Source organism: Manacus candei, unplaced genomic scaffold (genome assembly GCF_025592945.1).
Source record: "Manacus candei isolate 608988 ecotype Guabito, Panama unplaced genomic scaffold, ASM2559294v1 h1tg000159l, whole genome shotgun sequence".
Lineage (NCBI taxonomy): Eukaryota > Metazoa > Chordata > Aves > Passeriformes > Pipridae > Manacus > Manacus candei.
In genome coordinates, this window is record NW_026138207.1 from 3,665,707 (window position 1) to 3,687,209 (window position 21,503).

The following is a 21,503-nucleotide window of genomic DNA, read 5'->3' on the forward strand; positions in this document are numbered from 1 at the left end:
CTTTCTTATGCTCTTTAGCACTAGGATGGAAAACAACTGCACTGAGATTCAAAGCAGAAGTACTGGTGTCTAACCTAGCATTTGTAGACAAATGCTACCATACCCACCTCGAAGCAAGGGTTTCAAACTCCAAGGTAGTGGTTTCTGTATGTATTTTAAGGTTTCCTCTGTAAGGTATTTTTATTATAAAACAAGCTCAGCTGACTATTTTGCAGCTAAGACAGATTGAACGTGGCATAATCTTTGGGGGGGGGGAAAAGGTACATGGGAAGAAATACAGGTTTTCCAGTAATGATGATTTTTAGAAGAGCAACTTTAATTTTGATAAGGTGCAAAGTCATTGTGTCCCCAAAATCATGGACATACTTACACAACCTTCCTAGTCTCAAGCAAGTCACAGCAGACTTGTCAAGGCATGGATGTTGAGAATCCTGCTAAAGGTTTATCCTATCTTATCCAAGTGCAGAGGACATCACTTTTATATACTCTGAGCCTTGTATCTGCCAGCAGTGTCTCATGCATCAAGTATCATACACTAGACATACCATCATCTCACATTGCACATGTGCTAGGTAAAGTTCTTCAAATATTGGTATTTTGACAGTATTTCTGCAGGGCAAGAATGCTCCAAAAGGAAAAAAATTTCTTTGAAAACTCAACCTCCTCTCCCCTTTCTCCATATTTGGTGAGTTGTTATCTTTCTAACAAGTTCAGGTAGCTAAAAGCAGCTTCAGGAGGAAAAGAATCTTCAAGTCTATTTACACTGTCAAACTTACAATTCACTAAGTATTTACAGGCTGCTGGTTTCTAGTTTATCCAAACTCTTTCAAGATGCCAACTAGCAATAACACATTCAAACAGAGAGCCAAAGGATGTTCCCCCCCAGCTAAAGAAAAAAAATCAATGCAAAGGATCTGTACATGAGGAACTAGCAAGTTAAAGTAGGTCTCACACTACACAGTAAGCAAAGTAGGCATGTAAATTCTGAAATTATTGGTTTGTGCTTTTGGACTACAAAGAGTGAACAGCATTTATTAAAAATCTTAATACACAAACCTCAGAGTCTAAAAGACGATTGTTTCCTAAGATTTTTAAAAGGCAAAATTATGACAAGTATTATTCTGAAACTGGACAGATTGTAGTCACAGAAAGAAACAAACAGCAGAGAGGGGGAGGAGAAACAATGAGTTCACCAGAACATCTGGTCCCCAAGTGTTGATATGTCCTGCCTACAACTTCCTACACCCACTCAAAAAGAGAAAACTTTCATAGCTTTAGAGAGAAATCATGAGAGACTAAGTCTCCTCTTTACCCTGTGGTACTGTATTTTTCTCAGGAGAGAAAAAGAAAACAAATCCCCAAACCCATAGATTGTGTGATCCATCCAGAGGGCATGAGTGCAACCTAACTCTCACTAAACACAGTGGAGGAAGTGAGTGGGGGTGGAAGGGGAACCTGAGCTGGAAACAAAAACACTCTGTCCTACAGGGGACAAAACCTCTGAGCAGAATTTGTCCAACCAAGACTAACACTTCATCTGCTTTTGCTTATTATTTAAGTACTTAATCTTTACCCAACTATTTTGTAAGCCTCCTCTCAAACTACTCATCTTTACCACACTGTGATACACTGGTTTTCAGGAATGACAGACTTTTCTGAAGCTCAGCTTCACATACATTTTTGTTGCAGTCATTTGTCCAGAAAATATACTCAGTAAGTAAAACTGTATAATTTTATTTAGTCCAGTAGTACAAAATAAGAATCACTGAAATATTATGCAATGTGTAACCACTGCCCAACAATGTCTAGGGTCCCCTTCCAAACTATCACAAAAACTAGCAGAGAATCCTAGCTTTCACTTAAAATCAGCGTATGGTTGAGCATCATGGTTATAAAGACTAGACTGGGACTCCCACGATGTGGTTTAGTTGCCCATTTCATCCCATACATCCCATGGGATATGGAACATGGTATTTAATATCTGCCTACACCATGCAAAGCTTTGAAGAAATATAGTCTAGTGCTAGGACTACATCATCTGCTGTGCTGCAACACTGACACCACCAAACCAGTACAGCACTGCACTTGGGTCTGTGCTTTTTCTCCCATTAACTAGCTGTGAGTTGCCCCTCAAGCAGCTACCTGACACACTGCCTGACACAGATGTTCTCAGAGAAAGAGCACAGCTTTTGTCTCTCTCACATATGAATAGTTTCCCTTTCCTGCCTCACAGAGCCATGGCAAACACAAATCTATTAATGGTCTTGGTAGCACTGCAATACTACACTGACAGACTACATGAACCAGCAGCTGACTGTCAAATTAGAACAGCTCTCAATCCATTCATTCGTGAACACAGATGCATCTTGCTTGCTGGGACTAAGTACTGTTCCCCCTTCCCGGTATTCCCTCCTTTCCTTACAGCCAGCTGTGCTTCTGAAGGAACTAGGGAACATTTGGGAGATGCCTCACTGCCTCTCATGTGGGAATACCTGGGGAGGAAGGGGGTGCTACTATTCTCCCTCAACCTTTCTTCCTCCAAATCCTAGCATAAAGGAGAGGGGAATTTCTCATCATCTGATGTAGACACAGCAATTTTCATCTACAATGCATCCAGATCACCAGACAGCCTAAGTCTCCAAGTTTCAACCTATGTGATGGTATGATGCATGTGATATCTTCAAGTTTCATACCTCCTATTGTTTTCTTCTCTCCACTCTTATACTCATCTGTCCCCATAGATGCTGTTGACTGGCCTCAGCAGGGCTTAAAATAGTACTGAGAGGGTGGCACGTGGTGGGGCAGGGTTGTTTTGGTTTTGAAATCAGAATAGCTCTTTTCCTGTGCAACTGATTTCACTTTTATCATACCAGATCTTGCAATAAGGGGTTAAAGTTTGGCAGGCAAAAGAGAAGAGAAACTGCCTCTGCCCCAGAAAAACTCTGAGTTCAAGAGTTTCTTTCCAGGGAAGAAGGACCTTACAAGGGTTGCTAAAAGTAAGCGATAAAAGAAAATACATTCTTTAACTGAGAGCATCACAGAGCCTCTGGGCTCTCCTGGGAAACTGAGGGAGGAAGGAAAGGGAAGTAAAGACATAAAAGGTTGTGCTTAATGACAACCACACATTAGCATACACACAGTATACATAGGATACAAAGGAAAACCATCACACACATTCAAGATACGATCTACAAGACAGTGGAGGTAAATTAACATACAGATACAGTGATGAAGCCCCATCTTGATTTATCAACAGTAAAACCATGCTTGCCACTTTGAAAACACGGTCTACTCCAAAGTTACACAACTTAGGAAGACAGTTTTATACCAGTGAAGTATTTTATATTACCTAATCTCCATTTTGTCAACTTCATCAACATCTTCAATATCAAAATGGGATTTCTTGTTGTAGCTACTGGGTCTTGTAACCTAATAAAAAGGAAGAAACTTTAACAGCTTATCTGACACAAAAACTTTCTGATCTAACTTGTACAAAGCTTTGGAAGATCACTACCTTTCACTATCAGCAGTGACTTCAGTCCCAATACTGAAAACATTCATGCAAGTGAATGAACATGTTGACTAAACAGATTCCTGACTATACAAAAGTGCTGGTTACAAAGTCATAACCTGGAGTTACTAGATACCCCATACTTTCTTTACAGAGAAAGAACATCTTTAATATTACTATAGCACTTTGAGTTTATATGAACAACACAAAAACACCATTGGAAGGAGCACCAATTTTATAATCCATCTAGGGAAATAAAAGGGCAATTAATATTTGGGTTTTAAATACAGCTGTACAACAGATGCCCTGAGGCACTCTGAGGAGAGAGTGGGGGAGGAATGAAAACCACCCTTAAAAACACTTTGCTGTGTATCCAGTTAGAATTGGGAAATTCTGCCTGCCCTGATATCCTGGAAGTCAATTTAACCTGTCCACACACAACAAATATCAAGTAGACCAATTGTCTAAGAGACCCTAGCCTATGTTGTGCATATCAGAATATAGAACCAGCTGCACAGTTCACCAACCATATTTCCAAGACTGATTAAACAGCAAAGCGCAGGTAAAAAAAACAGAAAGCTGTAAGTGTAGAGCATTAGCAAGAAAGGTTTTATACAAACATTTCTTAAAATTTGTTTTCTAGCATGCCTATAAAAAGACTTTGAAGGTTGTGTTTTTGTGTAGTGTGTCAGAAACTTGAGAAAAAGGCTACCCCGCCCAGCTGAAACCACAGCAGGAACTGATCAAATGCAAGGGTGTATGATGTGTGGGTTCAGCTCCTGGTTGCACAAAGTAGCTCAACTTTATCGTAGGTTTGAATACAGTTGCGGCTTAATACTTCCCACTCACAAAAACTGGCTTTTATTGTAAACTTGACTTCTTGGTTTTGTACTGTACATGAGACACAGACAGCACAAACAAGGGAGGCAACAATATAGTTGCCTAAGTAGGGAGGAACCAGAGAAGAATCTTTGGCACAGGACACTCAGAGCCTTTTGTACGTACGTCTGTGTGAGGCAGGAAACATTTTCAAGGTGATACATAAAAACTAAAAGGTACTGGCAGCACTGGAGACCAAATGCTACAGACTAATGAAATCAAAATTAACGGTAAGCCCAAAACCAGTGTATTTAAATACAGTCTACAACTTCAGGATCTAAGCGCAAATTTCCTCACCCTAGCCTTGCAAACACTGTCTTCATTATTCCTGCAAATTTTCCTATGTAACTGCAAATGACATTTGCTACTACCATTGTAAGCTAATGGTGTCATTGTCAATGAGGAAGGAAGCTTTTAAGTCTTATTATCTGTAACACATGAGTTGTTTTAAAAAGCTATAGTATAACTGTAACTTATGGCATGTCCCTTTTAAGTAAACACTTTCCTAAGAAGTTTTGCTGGAATCTACTTGTATGAGTATCTCTGTTTACCCATACGACTATTTAGTATGCACATTAATACAGTTCAAGAGTAGTATTCCTAAAGAGAGAGCTCTGTGGAACTGAAGATGAGGAAACTCCCAGTCCACGGTGCTGAACCAGCTGCCACATAACATTTCACAAAACAGGGGGCACAATTCTGCTGTGTTGGTCCCCTTCCTCAGGCAAAGCTGAAAAGCTGTTTTATAGCTGCTCGTTTGTTTTCCAGTACGTGCAGGTTCACAAGCAGGTTCCCAGCACTCCCCCCTTCAGTTCCTGCAAAAGGGCCATTTTCCTGTTACAGAGCTCCATACCACACTGCAGCTGAAGTGGTGATGAAAATGGCTCCTAACCATCAGGTGCAAGTTTCACTCACAGCACCCCTTAAATAAGGTCCTCTATTTCCCAAACCAATTATAACCTACTTTCCGTTTAGAAAATTAAATCTGCAACTTTTTAGTTGTAGAAAGGAAAGCCCCCATTCACTGCCTTTTACAGATCAGCTGCTTCTTGGAGGCATGGCCAATCACTGTGCTAGCAGACTGCAGGAAAGCTGATGAAGCTGTTGAGAAGCAGAAAGTGACACTGCTGTCAAAAGCATGAATGTGTGCAGCTCCACAGGAATTGGAGCACTTTGCATGCACCAGCCACAGGTCTGCCCACATCTCATTAGTGAATGTATTTTCCAGTCACAGCAGTTCTACTGAACCTTGTTCCTTGAAGACGTTCAGCCTGATATGTATTAACTACTCTCCAAATGACATAAATCTATGATGGCTCTGTCTGTACTAAGGGTATGTTTATGTTTCAGAATTCTGGCTGATTCAGACATTTCCTAAGCTCTGCTCTTACCCACACAGAAATCATTTTGCTCTGAGTTAGCAGAACAACTGGGGCATGGGCTTGAGTTCAGGTTTTGCCTCTGCCGGTACTTGCACGCAACCCAGCTCTCAGCACAAAGGCAAACTAAGGAAGCCTCCAGCCCCCTCCCTCCCAACTCCAGCTGGAAGATGCTTTGTATCTCTCTTTCCTTTCCCAATATGGCACCACCTGCCAAGTTCAGTGTTTAAATACCAAATGTTTGCTGTTTCTGCAGCACACAGAAGGTTGAGCAATCAGACAGGTGAAGTTTTTATGGTTTATAGTCTGAATTCCCAGATTATATTCTCATTTAAAAGTTCTCACTGACAGGCACCTCCAGAATTGCCTGTGTTAAGAACAGGGAAGCCCATTTTAGTTTATTTACATACAACATCACTCTTGTGTCACTGCCAAAGACTGCAGTTCTGGGCCAGGTGATGGACCGAAATCCTGGGCAACCTTGAGCAAACACAGACACCTCAATGCACTTTCAGCACTCAGGATCACGGAATCTTTCCCCTGCCAGCAATGCTCATGCAGCAACTCCACAGAGTCTCAAAGAGCCAGGCGCAAAAGTTCACTGCTAGCAGGGTTTCTAGGATCCTAGGAAGAGATACACTGGCTTAGTGAAGGAAAGATTATCTTAGATAACTATTCTGGCCAACCCTCATGGCTTCCACCCCTTTGGGTACTGAGAAAGTGCCCCTGCCATAAAGAACTTGCTGTATCTGTTCCTTGTATCCAAACACATTACATCAACAAGAGAACGTTTCTGCTGGTACGACAGACTTTAGATTAGTCAGTACAAGTATAGGCTTCTAGGCAAAGACAGAGGTTTGTAGAAGGAGGAAGAAGACATAAATGCCAAAAATGATGTGTGCACTTTAGATCTGCACAGTGTACCAGCACCTGTATGACTCCTCTCTCCCCAGCTATCCCTTCCTGATAGTTGTCTGTATCCCAGAACTGATTTGAGAAACCACATCCCTAGGCATCATCTCTATGCCAGCAACAATTTCTTATGCAAATGTGACCTGAATGATGCAAGCCATATGAGTGGAAAGGGCTTTTCAATATATGCCAGCTGCACTGGGCTACTCTGGTTTTTTATCGACTTTGTTTTCCAGATATATTCTTGAGGTGTCTACTGAAATAGAACAGTTAAGCAGAGACCAGGACTATGATGTCCAAGAGAAAAAGAAAAGAGAAAGATACACATGCTTTAGAAGAGAAGAATGGAAAGTTTCAAGAGGTATCTAAATTATAAACACATGCACATATATGTATGGCCACACCACAATTACAGCTACTCTTGCCAGTAAGAACCTAAATGAGAACTGTCACACAAGTTATACTTTATCTTAACTGGATTTGTTGAAAATGCTCTGTATTAAATAAAGCTGTAGAGGTGTCACCCACTTGGAGAAAAGGCATTGGTATTGCAGCAGACTGGTAGACATCCAGAACAAGCAGTTTAAGTGTATTTTCCTCTACAATTTTCAGTATTCCTAAGGAAATAACCTTCCTCCCATTGACTGGGAAAGACAGGGTGGAGCAGCTATAAAAACATAGGCTTAAAAAAACCCCAAAATTCTCTGGGGGGGAACTGTTGTGTTTTTTTAACCCATTTTTAACTGTACTTTTTCGAAACTCTACTGGGGTGAGTTGTGATTGAGTGTAAAGCCTGTTGCTCAGAAGTGCCCAACTTAAAGGTTTCCCTATAGAGCAGCTGAGCTGAAGCAATATACTGCTTCCTCAGCAGACGGGTAGTCTGATCCCAGGTACTTCTTTCCCCTGTGCCATGCATTGAAACAGTCTTCAAAGATGACAGCTGGCACAACATGAAGCAGGATGCTGTGCCAACTATCTACAGTATAGTATTTCAGCTCATCACCCATTCCTTTGAAATACCAACCTCAAAATAAAACACTTCATCAAAATGTGGATTGTTGGTCTTCTTTTTAACTTTAGTCTTTTTGGCTTCCGATCTGAATTAAGGAAACAAAACAAACAAACAAACAAAAAAGGGTAAGAAACAACATCAGCAAAAGTGTGATCCTAAAACAGTCCCTTAAGAGGAAATAGCCATACACTTGATTTATCTAATAAAACCAGAATGCTATGTGGCTCCAGCACAGCAAGGCACGGACATTCACACACATTTAAGAGAGAGATTCAACGCATGCTTATTTCTCTAAAGTGGCAGTAATCACAGTTTGTTATCCTCTTTTAAACACAAGCCCTTAAACCCTGATTCTGTCACTTGCTTGATCCAGCAGAATCTTCTATGTGTACAAAGCAACTGCCAAGAATGGGGCTCTGAGCAGCAACATTGTCTCAGGGAAGATTGTCTCAGTCTTGATGCAACTCAAAAATTCCCTATACTCTAAAAACACAGGAGACAAAGACTAACACAGCTATTTCTGATATTTATATTTTATAATCCTGGCCTGAAGAATCAATGACTGCTTTTCAGAGATGTTAGATAATAAAAAAATCCAGAATGAATTCTTCAGTAAGAATATTTTTATTGCTGTATTACCATCCCTTTCCCTGCAGCTTAGTTAATATTATGGTGGCAAATTATTATGAGCACTGCTGAGCAGAAGTCTATTTCTACTGTTCTGTAGGAACAAGACAGGGCAGACCTCCTCTCAGCCGCTCACCAGGCCTGACCAAGTTTAGCACTGCCCATTCATCCTCCATGGCTTTTAGCCACAGACATCTAATTGCTTGGTGCTGGGCTAGAGCCATCCAATGCACTTCTCACAGGCCAGCCAACAGCTGTTTGGTGACTTCCAAATGTTATGAACCTGTGCTTGATTCGTCCTCATTACCTACAAGAGAAAAGCTCTGTGTTGTCCAGTGTCACCAATCTTCCCCTACAGCTCTGCAGGCATAGTTAAAACAGACACAGATGGAGAGGCACATCAGCCATGTGGAAAACTGACCTACTAATCATTTCATCCCAACATCTATCTGACATTTCTCACGCACCAAAGCTGCTTATATTAACTGGACAACTCTATGTATTTCATAGAGGTCAAGTAAAGCTGGGTCTAATTCTCAGTGCTGCTTCCCATGTGACTTGAATGGGCCCGTCCATGAGTAAACAATGTTTTCCCATCTATAACACAGGAATAGAAAGAGTTTTGGTTAGGAAGCCTGATGATGGCTCTGTTAAGTACAAATCACACAATAAACAGCAGCACGTTTGTTGAAATTTTTATTCTTGGCATTGCAGCTGAATAAAGCAGCTTTCCTACTCTAAAATGAGAGGCATTGAAAAATCCAGAGAGGAGAATGATGTACAGATTAAGAATATCCCACTATTCCTAGGAGAAGCTGAGAGATAAGAGAGACTAATCGCCTCCAGGACATAGGACAGATTGCCAACTCCATCTCATCACTCACACTTGCCAACCAAGCTCTTTACTGATAAACCCATCTGGGAGGGGACTGGGAAGCAGGATGTAGAACGGGAGGTGATTAAGGCAGCACAATTACTGAGCAATTACAAAGCAGTGGATGGGAATAAGCTGCATGCTGCTTGCTGGAGATAGGAGGCAAGCCCTCTTCATCCCCCCCAAAAAAACCAGACAGGAATAGGATAAGGCTATGCTCCTTATTCTGAAGGGAAATACATGATCAATAGTCACACATTATCCAGACTGGGAGGCGGAGGGAAGCTGACAAAGGTAAGTTTGGTCTTTCAAGGGTTAGTCAAACAATCTCCTTACAGTTTCAGGAATAGCCATCCAGTGCTATCTGAAACAGGTTACAGGCTTAAAACAAAGTGTATAACTCAAATACACAGCTCAAAAATAGAGACAAGGCTCAATGCACATAGACAAAGATGAAGAATAAAGACAAACTCAAAGACTCCTCTGCATGCAAGGTAAATATTTGTCAAGAATGCTTCTTATTTATAGTATTTTCAAGAAATTATTGTAAAATATTATGAATAGCCCATGCTATCAAATCCGATTCTTTGAGGTCAGAGCAGAGCTGTTTTGTTTCTAAAATGATACCAACATAAAAGATGACTTTAGATAGCCAGAAAAAACCCCACAGTGACATCCAACAGCACAGGAAATTTTTACAACAGATGGGAAAATTGAATCCCAAATTTAAACTGAAGAGTATTATGCAGAATCTCATCACTAAAACCTCATTCCAAATTTTATCCATGCTATTATGTCTGCTTATATGAAATTACAGGACTGAGCCACCTAGGGGTTTTGACATACACAATAATTTGCCACACCTTGAAAGTGAAGACACTAAATATTCACATACAAACGTGCATACTCTGCAAGATGCTGATGTATTCAGATTTCTCTTCTGCCCCTGCCCAAAATTAGGCAATGAATTTGCTCAAGAACCAGCCTCCAACTGTGAGGTGACAAGATGCATAAATTAAGCCTAACCACAAATTATATACTCCAGGATATTCAAATTATTCTGAGATTATTCAGATGTTTACATAAATCAAAACTGAAACAAGCCTCAAATTACTTATTCTAGTATAATTCAGTAGCTCATATACGCACACACCAACACTTAACATATTCTAGCAGTGTCTAAATACTCCCAGCTGTCCACCTGAGAATGCAGATTTCTAACAGACAAAGGAAACAGAAACCATCCTCATAAAATGGAAGCTCTTGAACGTGCAATACTTGCCTGGAGGGTCCTGCTAAGGTAACGGTGGCATAGGGATCACATTGCCCGTTCACAATGGGCAGTCCTTGGCACTCTAAAACTCTAAAAAAGAAGAAAACCAAGACAAACAAATCAATTAAATGGAAAGAAACTGGACTGAAAATAAAAGCAAAGCATTTTTTATCCTGTTCCCTTTTCATAATACTTTACACTATGGAATTGAAATGTCACTAAGAGAAATATTGAATTTATACCTGAACTTGAAAACACATTTTGGTCTTAAATACTAACTTTAATGAGGTCAAAAATGCTGTTAAATTACTGAGAAACCTAAACTCAAAGGATTCTTATTACGCAAGCACAACAACCTAAGGTTTACGAAGTAAGAGTTTGCTGTCAAGTTGGGAGCTGTCAGCGCTTTAAAATTCTCTGACAACTTATTTAACCAAAAGACATAACCAGAATTTATTTCTGTAACAGAAGATTAAAAAAACCCACACAGACAGATCCCAGCAGTAGTTAGGTAATTCCTCAGAATAACATTCATGAAGGCCTCAATGCTTTTAACAAAATTCAGCATGGGCTTATTTGTAAAGGTGTGTTAACAACAGATCAAGAGACAATATGACACAACCATCTTTCTCCATGTCCAGCAGCTCTGCACTGAAGCAGTAAAAGAGACATTGGAAGGAAAACATGGAACAAATTGGGTTTTGCTGCACTCCATGGTGGGAAAGTTGCACTTCTGCACTTTCATTTCAACACCCCCCCTTTGGGGGAGAAGAAAAAAAAAAGAAAAATAAGAAAAAACCCAACACAACTTCTCCCAAAAAGTGAAAAAATGTTTCACATTTCACAAGTTAAAACCTACTGAGGAAAGCAGCACCAGCTGGAAACCAAGAGAAGCCAGTTGCCAGGCCTCTCCCTCCTGAAGCAAGTTCTGCTTCCAACAGGTAAGCCTGCTAGGCTGAAGTATTTACAATTACAACTGGAAAATTTCAGTGAAGACAAACTCTGAAGCTCTTTGGGCAAGTGAGCAGTAATATCATTGCAGCATGAAATATCTTGCAAACAGAAGAAAAGTAATATCCATTTTAATGTTTTCAGAGACAGTAACTTTGATACAAAAAAATACTAAAAATATCAATAGATAAAAATTCAGTAACAGATAGTGCTCCCCAACTTTATCCACAAGGCAAGTTATTTGGTAACATACAATGGGGACTTCAAATACAGTTTAACAACAGACCTATAATTACTTATTCTGCAGAGAGGGAGGAAAGAAATTAATATTCTGCACCAATACAGAAATCATTTTTGTACCAGAAGAGGTACAATCTAGATAGGTTCACACAGTACTACAAGTACAAGAAGACTGAAGATCACACTAAGGGGCACACACTCGATGATCCTTGTGGGATCCTCTGTGATTCTAAAAAGGCAAACAGTATCACCAGCTGGTTGGAGAGAACACAGCAATGTACATCACTGGGCACCCACATCTTGAATTTTGTGTGCTCTACAAAACACAGGGAGGACGACTTCTAATCACTCATAGCTCTCCCAGGTCTCTACTCTCCAGCTCAGAAAACAGAAGTTACTCATTCACAAACAGTTTACAAAATCATGAATGGTGTGGAGAACATTTCCTCACAAAATAAGAATTATGGGGCACACAATTAAATTACCAGACAGCAGGTTTAAAAATAAACAAAAAAGGAAGTACTTTTTCCACACAATGAAATTGCAAAACTTATTGCCATGGGGTGTCATGGATGCCAAAAGAATACATGGATTCAAACCAGGAACTCATGGAGTGTAGGTTTGTAGGCAGCTATTAAAGATTAATGGTCCATAAACCTCCTTCAGATCAGGAAATCCCAAATTAGTGATCAGGAAGGGTGCAACACTGGAGCAATCATACCATATTTGAAGTATCACTCACTGTCAAATATCAGAAACAGCACTAGGCTACACTAGAGGGGCATTTCACACAGGAGGGTAGTTTTTCTGTTCTCTGAGGAAAAACCAAAAACCAACCAAAACAAAACAAAAAAAAAAGGGAAAAAGAATAAAACAAAATACACAGATGTTCTTGTGCAGTCATGATGACTTAAGAGTAAGTTGTTTCTTTGTGTGCAGTTGGAATACAAAAAGAAAAAACAATACAAAAGAAAAACCTTGAAAGAAACAAAATGTGGGAAAACAGGAAACAGACACTGACATAGACTGTATCACAAGTCTTTCAGGTAATTTAAAAGGAGTTATTGTTTGAGAATGTTGAAGAAATCAGCAAAAGACTGAAGACAGGATTTTAAGGAGGGAAGGCTGTGTTTGGAGAGAAGTTCATTCTGGTTCTTGTATCTTACAAAACATTATGAGGAGAGACAATAAAATTCAACAAGACACAGGTCTGGTTGACTCATTAGCTGCAGGATAATGTAATGTTAGGGCTGCTTTTGTTACAGCCATTTTTGTCAGTCATGGGAAAGTTGCTGGGTAAATTAACACTCCTCCTCTCCCGACCTGGTACCAGAACACTGGCTTTACTTGGCAAGCAGGAAAAGAGCTAGAACAAAATGTCAGCTACTCAGAGACAATAAAATGGAACCTCAATTCTGCCACATGGCTATCACATTATTAAGACTGACAGTTAATATCTGTAATAGACAGGGAAAAAAAGAAAAAGAAAAGGAATGTGTAATAAAGGTATTATCTTGGGGGAGGGGGGAGCACACTGGGATGCAGCGAATAAAGTCATTAAAAATAAAATGCCATTGCTCTAATCATCTACAGAATTAACATATATGTATCAGAATGATACATGAATGATAATGAAAAATAGCCTAGACAATCGAGATTATTCAAGAATTACAAGTGACTCATCAGACCTCCGAGGAACAATGTCTGGGAGCTGCCAGAATCTTTTCTACCCAACTGGTAGTTTCTGATCATTTAGCTATCTGGAGCCCAGCTGGGGCAGGGTGAGCCATCCCTCACAGCTTGCCTGGCTGAGCTAAGGTTAGTCCTGGGTCATATGACAAAAGTCTCAAAGCAGCTGCCTCACTATATTTTGTTTGTGGTTTATAAAATTAATAGGTTTCAAGAAACAAGACAGTTCAGTTTTCAGTGTGGTTCATGACCAAACCTTCACAAGAGTAAATAAGATATGGAAAATTCCCACCAGTTAAAAGAAAACTTCAAAAACTTAAACATACCATGAGCATGCCCTCGTGCCTCATGAGGAAGGTAGGAGGAGGAGGTTTTGAAAACAATCAAGAGATTTTTCAACAAAGACTAATTAGCTCATATCTGACAGTACAGGCATTTCCTCTGCCTCTGGGTTGCCAGCTAAGAGTTGTAGGTTGTAGCCTCTGACACAGCCCCTAGACAAACATACTCAAAACCAGGCTTAACACAGGTGAGGAACATCAGGATGATCCAAGCCCATGGGCATTCCATGCCTCCTCCTTGGAACTGCAAAAATTATTTAAAAATTACAGGCTTTGTGATCAGTTCAGGACACACGTATCGTTGGCCTCCTTGCGTATCAGAATGGACAACCAAGGCAAAAACAGACACAGAGAAAAGAAACCAGAAGGGACATAGCTGTTCTTAAAACACATATCCGTATTTACCATTCTTCCAGACTAAATTACTTCCAGTATACCAAGTCAGGCTCAGTTCTTCCCCCACTTTCAGCCCAGGCAGGGAACAGCACACTGTTCCCATTCTCTTTTCTCCGATCAGACTGTGATTCCTCAACAGAAAATACATACATCCTTTTTTCTATATATTTGTTTTCTCTTGTTGTACCTAATCCATATATTTTAATTGCTTGGTTTCTGGGATCAATATTGATGCTTGGCAAGTTTATTCATTTATCTTATTCTTTTATTTCCAGCCTCCACTTGTTTCACCTCTCTTTCATTTCTTTATCTTAAGACTTGGTTCCATCTCATATGCACATGTTTTTGGCCATACTCAGGTTCTTTTCTGCATCATTTCAAAGACAAGAGACTTCCTCCTTGCTTGCTCTAGTGATCTAATGATTACTTGAACACTCAGTACTTTGTGTGACAAGCCTGACCAGACAAGTATCAACTTAAAAGCAGACTTTGTGGCATAAGTGTCATCAAAACAATGCATCTTTGGCCTATGCTAAGTGTTTGTTTGGCACTGCACATTCCCCAGGGTATCTGACTTATCTTCTTAAGTCTCTTTGGATCTCTCTTCCCTTCTCCCACCCCCCTCCTCACCCCCCCAATTTTTCTTTTCTACTGATTATAGAGTCATCCTGTAACATATGTACTACCCTGAGTAACCTTGTCTTCCAGGAATAACAGAGTACCTCTGAATAGTCTCCCTCTGTGGCTGGGCTTCTTAGGGCGCATAAAATAGGCTATTAATCTAACTTCATAATGTAGTAGTCCAGTCTTTTTGCCTAGTTTGACAGTAAAGAGATGGATTTTTCTCTCCTTTCCTTGCCATTGTAAGCTCATTCTTGAATGTTGTTTTCTTTCAGTGCAGCCTTGCATCACGAGCTGAGCTCCACACTCATTGCCAGTGGTTTATGAGGAACTTTGATTTAATGCTGCACAACAGATTTTCATATATACTTTGGCAAATCTCACATCTGTGGTGGCACATGGTAGCTGCTCTCACACCAGTGAACACCTTCTACTGTAAGCAGGAACTATTCCCAGGCCGCCTCCTTATTCTCTTTGTCTGTGTGTGTAACCTTAATAAACCAGTTATATACACGTTTTAGAGGGGCTTTGTCTGGATGTAACTGCATTCACCACTAATAAGAAGAAAGGTGCTAAGTCTAGCTCAGAAATTCCCTGAATCACAAATTTCTGGAGGCCATGAAAGTGTGTCATTGTATAACTGCTCTCATAGTTCTTCATCTCTTACTAGACAGACTCAGAATCAGTATCCTGGGTTGAGTTTAACCAAGTGTTACATCTTAACTACTGTTTGTGCACCTTCAGACAAGCCTTGCACTTCCCCTTCACTTCCACAAAGTAATCTACTGGATCTCCACTCAGGATTTAACATAAACACACAACCCTTTTTTGCCAAGAGGTTGACCAAGTCGCCTGTTTCTTCTGGAATAAGGCAAAAATTTTTACAGTCGACCCAATCCTGGGTTTAAATTACACTCTGCCTTCATTATCAAAATTACTAAGATTATTATTTCCCAACCTACTCAAAGTTCCTTTACCAGTTCATACACTGACTTTGCCTTGCCCCTGTCCCAAGGGAATAAGAAGGCTAACAATACTGAATCAATGTATTACATCAAGTCCTTGTCCTCCGGATGATCACCTGAAGCTGAAGGATCATGCCCACTCCCAGTAAATGAACTCTAGTAAAAGAAGATTTCAAAAGTACCTATTTTCCTTGACAACGGGCAGTGATCTACTTGTACCAAACCAAGATCTCCTACTATTCATCCCATCTGAATGATTTTTGCACTGAGAAACAGACCAGTTTCCTCTGAAAGCAGTTCTCACATACTGTGAATTGCCTGCAATGATGTGCCCGGGTTCACCTTCATGTTATGTCCACACAGACACAAAATGTTACAGCACTGCGTAGTGTCCGGTGACCACTGACCATGCCTGGCAGAATGAACCAGAGAAAGGAAAGGATGGAACAGTGTTCCTGTAGGTACAGCTGTACTGAACAAAATACATCAATGCTTGTATAGCACCAAGTTCACAGACCAATGCTTTATTATCATGATTTTTCAAGACATTTTTTGGTCTCTCCAGGAAATCTGAAACCAGAATCTTTATCCAATCCTCATTCACACTGCTGCTCTCAAGTCTACCCTTCCATCTCTTTTACCACCCCCTCCAGGAAAACCACTCTCCTTCAGAAACTCCAGCAGTACCCTATCCCTTACGGATAATACCCTCCTCCTTTTGAGTTTTTGTTTTATTCTGGAGAACAAACAAGTTCTGGTGTACAAGCAAACAAACACTTGCCATCCCCTTAACCTTCAAGAGGATTAATAGTTAACTGGAGCTACCTTTCCCCCCTTCATGTGACAACTCCTTCTGCCACAAAGATCTATGGCACTAAATAAAATCCTGCCCCATTGAAACAAATGGCACTTCACCTGGGATCAGCATTTCACTTAAGTGTATTCTCTTAAAATAAAGGTTATACAGCATCTGAGGCATTGGCTCTGAAACGTTTATATACAAGATACATTATACACTCAAAACTCCCCCCATTCTGATAGAGCTTAAGCACATCAGAGGAACAGGCAACTATTTGGGGGTTTTTTCCTCTTTAAAATACCTTCTGAAGCCTCTACATCAAAAACACAACAGAAACCATGAAACTGAGATTACAGCTGCAACCCCACATAAGTACTGCCTTTTCTTTCCCATTCCCAGTTCAGTTCAGAGTAGTTGTAGTCCAGCAAAACATTTAAATGTGTTCTTAAACTCATGTTATCCTGAACATAGATTCCTTCCTGAGCTGATCTGTTTTTGCAGCCTCATGCAGCACCCAGATCAGCTTTTGGTCTTAAGTGGAAAGCTCTGTATGTGCAACATTTCTGTCACGCACACACAATGCTTGTTAACACAAGGCTGTTAATGGTGATTTCCTTCTGACAGAGCAGAGGAAGAGGAATTGTCTGCTAATGTCTGGGTTCAAGCAACAATTTCTTTCCCAGATGTTTTACTGAAGATATTTTATACTAAAATAGGGACAAATATTCATACAAAGCCAATAAATAACATATAGAAAGCAAATGACAGCTAATAAGTACAACCCCTCCTTCCCTATTCTAAACCAAATACTATAATAAAACTACAGCCAATGCAAAAACCTCTTTCATTAAATGTAAGATAAAAATACTGACAACACATATGCATCCCTAAAACCACTATCACTTCAAATAAACCACAAAATTTCCTTGTGTCAGTAGATACCTATACATTTCTTAGAAGTTTGAAATCAGACTTTTTCCTGCTACTTATCTGGGTGCTGTCCTCCATACTATAGTTCAAAACATCAGCTCTAGAAAGACCTTTAAAACCACACATTTACAGAGTACCATCTGTACCCTGTACTAAAGAGAGCAGACTAAAAACTGGGTGTCAGCCATCCTGTTCTCACAGGAGAGGGAGTTAATTCACTAGTAGTTAAGCCAGTTTACAAGTCAATTACAGGAGAGTTGCAAGCTTCTTAAATGCGACTTCTAAAAATCTTCAGTGATGTTAACATTAAAAATTGGTTAAACCATCTTCTGTGACAGTGCCCTGAGGCTTTAGACAAAGACACAAGCTCACTAAAATTTTAAACTGATCTGATTTAGTGACTATTACTGGCATTGACATCCTTTCCTCCTGCCTTGGTCTCAGACTTGCAAACCTTAGTTATTAACACAGAGAGATAGCTTAATGACAGAAGAGTAAAGAAGAAGGGTGAGTAAAGAGAAGAAATTATTTCTAGCACATGCTGATATTCAGAGGAGACAAAAGACCCAAATACAAGTTACAGCAAAGCAAGAAGTATGTAAAAATTATAAAGGATAGAAACACAAAAGAAGAGGTACAACCAGGAAAGGATAAATTTGCTTAATGATGGTACTATTGATTCTGGTAGGGGTAAGTGAGGAAATCTGAATTTCATGTAGTATGGCAGGAAGCCAGGTCAACATATCAAGGCAGTTGCAGAAGCATTTGTGCTAAAGCAGTGTGGTGAGGAATGTAAGAGGAGTGAAGCACAAAATGCCAACAATTACAATACTCAACAAACGATTACAGCCTAGAGAGAAGCTTTAGCTGAGCCAACTGTGGCCTACAGTAATACTAAATAGAAGCAATGAGATACTGTCTGTACAGGCTGATAAGAAAAAAAAGACCAAAAGGCAGCATGAGAATCAGAAACAGAAATGCTGTTAAGGCTAAATAATGAAGCCAGACAGTGACACAAAAATCTCCCCTGCCGTTTCTATATTTGCTTGAAAAGGTAGGTTGGTCTCAGTATGCTATATGGGATATACAGGGTTTATGGAAAGCAAACTGCAATGATCTCTGTCTTGAGAACAGTTCCAGCTTAACCTGCTCCCAGGAAGGAACTGCCTGCACACAGCACAATCCCTCCTTCCAGGCAGTGCCTGCATGTCACTGTATACGTGCATGACCACATAAGCAAACAAACTAAGCTGCAAACAAAACAAACTGCATGAACGTGTCCTGACTTCCCCTCTGCCAGCCAGCAGAGGCCAGAAGCATCTACAATTATTAGACGATTGATACCCCTATGACAAGAAGACAAAATGAAGAAGCCAGTTTTGGAATGACTTGGCAGAGCAAAAGTTACCAAGAAATCACCCAAAGCTTTTGAACCTACTGGCAGAAATCTGATTATGAAGTAAGTAAAAAAATAAGGAAGAGATTAAAAGCAGAAGCTTTAAAGAACTTAGAGAGAAGGAAGTAAGGCACCCTGGGGGGGAGTGGGTAGGTGTGGGTGTGTGACAGTTGGGGTTTTCAACTCTAAGAAACAAAAGAGCAAAACAGAAGCAGCACATCCTAGGGTTTCCTACCTAGCTGGTAAGGGTTTCCTCTCAAGTGCTGAGTATAGTCAAATAGATACCTCAGGTTAGCCACAGATGGAAATATTTTAAATAAAAATTCAGACATGCTAGTAAGTGACCTGAACAGGGACACCTAGAAGAAGTGGAAGAACATGAAGTACAGCAGATTGGAGGACAGTATCTAAATCTCATGCCATGACACAATTGAACCACAGGGCACAACAACCTGGAACTCCATGGGCCAAGGGAATGCATCAGCTGAGAGTCTAGATCAAATCTCAATATCTTTTGGGTGATGCACACAGGAAGGGAAGGCAAGGGAATGAGATAGTTTAACAAAAGCCATGGCACCAACTGAATGTAAACCCAGCCAGCTTCTTCTCGTCCAAGTAAAATGATTTCTCCACTAAAATCCTTGAATACTCTTCCACATAGATTCTCACATCATACATTCCATTAGATGTAGTAGCAAATACACCTTTCTACATAAAAAGCAAAAGAAAAATAGGTCACAATATAAAAAGAAAAGAAGTAATTATTTGTGGACCAAAAAAGCAACCAAAGGTACCTTCAAACACATCATGGAGACTATAGCTTTCTGTGATGAGCATGCCTTGGCACACCTGAGGTAGGCAGAACTTTTAATGCTTTAAAAAACACAACTTGAAACAACTCAGAACAACTTTTGATCACACTTATATGAATAATCAGATGATCTGGGATCTTAATTAACAATAGTTATTATTAAAGGGCAGAGCATGTGATCTTTGCTACACATGCAATACTTTCATTAAGAAGTTCAAATTAAGCTGATTCATCAGCCCTACTTAAACCTGATGGTAGTTAGGTTGACAACTAAGTTCCAAAGTGATGCTGAAGCACTGTATTTATTTTGATAAGAGAACTGGGCTAAGGTTAAACAAATTGTGTCACAGTTTACATAAACTAGAATTCACAAAATAATAACTTGATGCTGTCAAGATTTGCGTATCTCAAATCAAATCAAATCATGGCTAGGCTTCACAAACGAAGATTTAGGAAGGCTCTAAGATCTGCGTATCTAAAAAGATGTTAATGTACCTCATTGTGATTACAGACAATGCAGTAATCAAGTAGAGGAGGTAAAAAATAAAACCCAGTTATTTAACACTTAAATCAAGGCACTATATCCTCAAAAATCGTGCTTAGTTAAAGAAAAAAAAAAACACAACAGAAATATTCGATTTAAATCAGATACACCAAGTCTGTGAAAGGTGGGAAGCAGAACTATGGACTCTTCTTTAGTAATTCAAATAGCAACATCCAGATCAGGCTTGTTAAGTTTCATTTACCTAATTTTTTTACACTAATGCAGATAGAGCTATTCATAGAATGGTTGGAAAGGATCTCAAATATCATCTAGTTCCAACCCTCACTGCCATGGGCAGGGACACCTCCCACTAGACCAGGTCTCTGACTTGGCAAGATCAGAGATCAAACAGGATGCATAAACCATTTGTCACAGGATGGTGTCTTGCCTACTTGGAATCATTCCTCTGGTCCTACAAGGAGACATGCTTTACAGTGTTCAGTGTTCTGTGTCTAAAGGATCACACTGTGAATATAATACAGATATTGCAGGAAGGATGTTTTGTGGCCATTCTGTGGCAACACCAAAGAAAGTGGATCCTGCAGACAAAAACTTCCATTAGCAGTGAAACCTTCTAAAGCATCGTCCTCTGCAACACTATAACTGTAAAGCTAAAGCACCAGACTCAAGACTGTCCACAATTTTTAAGACATTTGGAAAATACCAACCTGGAATGTCTGATTTCTTTCTCCTCTAAAACCACAGAGACATACAGTTTTTAGAGGCAGTATTTCAGAACAACAACAACAAATAGACTTTTCTGAACAATTGTCGAGTACTGAGTCACCACAGAGTTATACCTGGAAGGTGCCTTGAGAGGAAGCCACAGACTTTTAATGGAAGACAAAACACCTTGACTTGTTGGATGTAAAAAAGCATCAGGTATGATTACCTGCACAATGAAAGCACATCCAAATGGTAAACCTGGTACTCTACCAGGAGCAAAGCATTACACAAATTGTAAACAGCTTCTACTGGCACACTGCCCCATTTTACTTCTGAAAGGTCGGTCATGTCCTAGTTCAGCTAAAACCTGTGGTTATTTCATACAAAGAAGACTGCTTCACCAAGTGGTGGCTATACTGTTGCTTGTACAGTACTAAACCTCTAGTGATGAAAAACAATGTAAAGTGCGTGCTCTTTATTAAAGGTTTTTAGTGTCTTACCATTTTAGATCTTCTTATGGAAAAACAAGATTCAAATTAGAGCATAGTCAGATGGGCATTCTGGTATATCCAGCTGTAATCAGTAGCCCACATGAGCTCTGTAATTCCAGTTATTGGACAAACAGTTTGTACTTTCATTAAGTTTCTCCTCATATTTTGGACCCAACAGGGATCACTGGGATAATAT

General features: G+C 39.9%; 1 protein-coding gene across 2 annotated transcripts in view; it reads right to left on the bottom strand.

Annotated features, from left to right (window-relative positions):
* RASA3 (RAS p21 protein activator 3) overlaps positions 1–21,503 on the bottom strand; it is a 128,815-nt gene that overhangs the window by 23,426 nt on the left and 83,886 nt on the right. For both annotated transcript variants that reach the window (XM_051772740.1, XM_051772739.1), the window contains exons 6-8: positions 10,477–10,557; positions 7,706–7,778; positions 3,350–3,429 (exon numbers count right to left, since the gene is read on the bottom strand). In XM_051772740.1, coding sequence (XP_051628700.1) covers positions 3,350–3,429; positions 7,706–7,778; positions 10,477–10,557 — 234 coding nt within the window. The remainder of the gene's footprint in view (positions 1–3,349; positions 3,430–7,705; positions 7,779–10,476; positions 10,558–21,503) is intronic.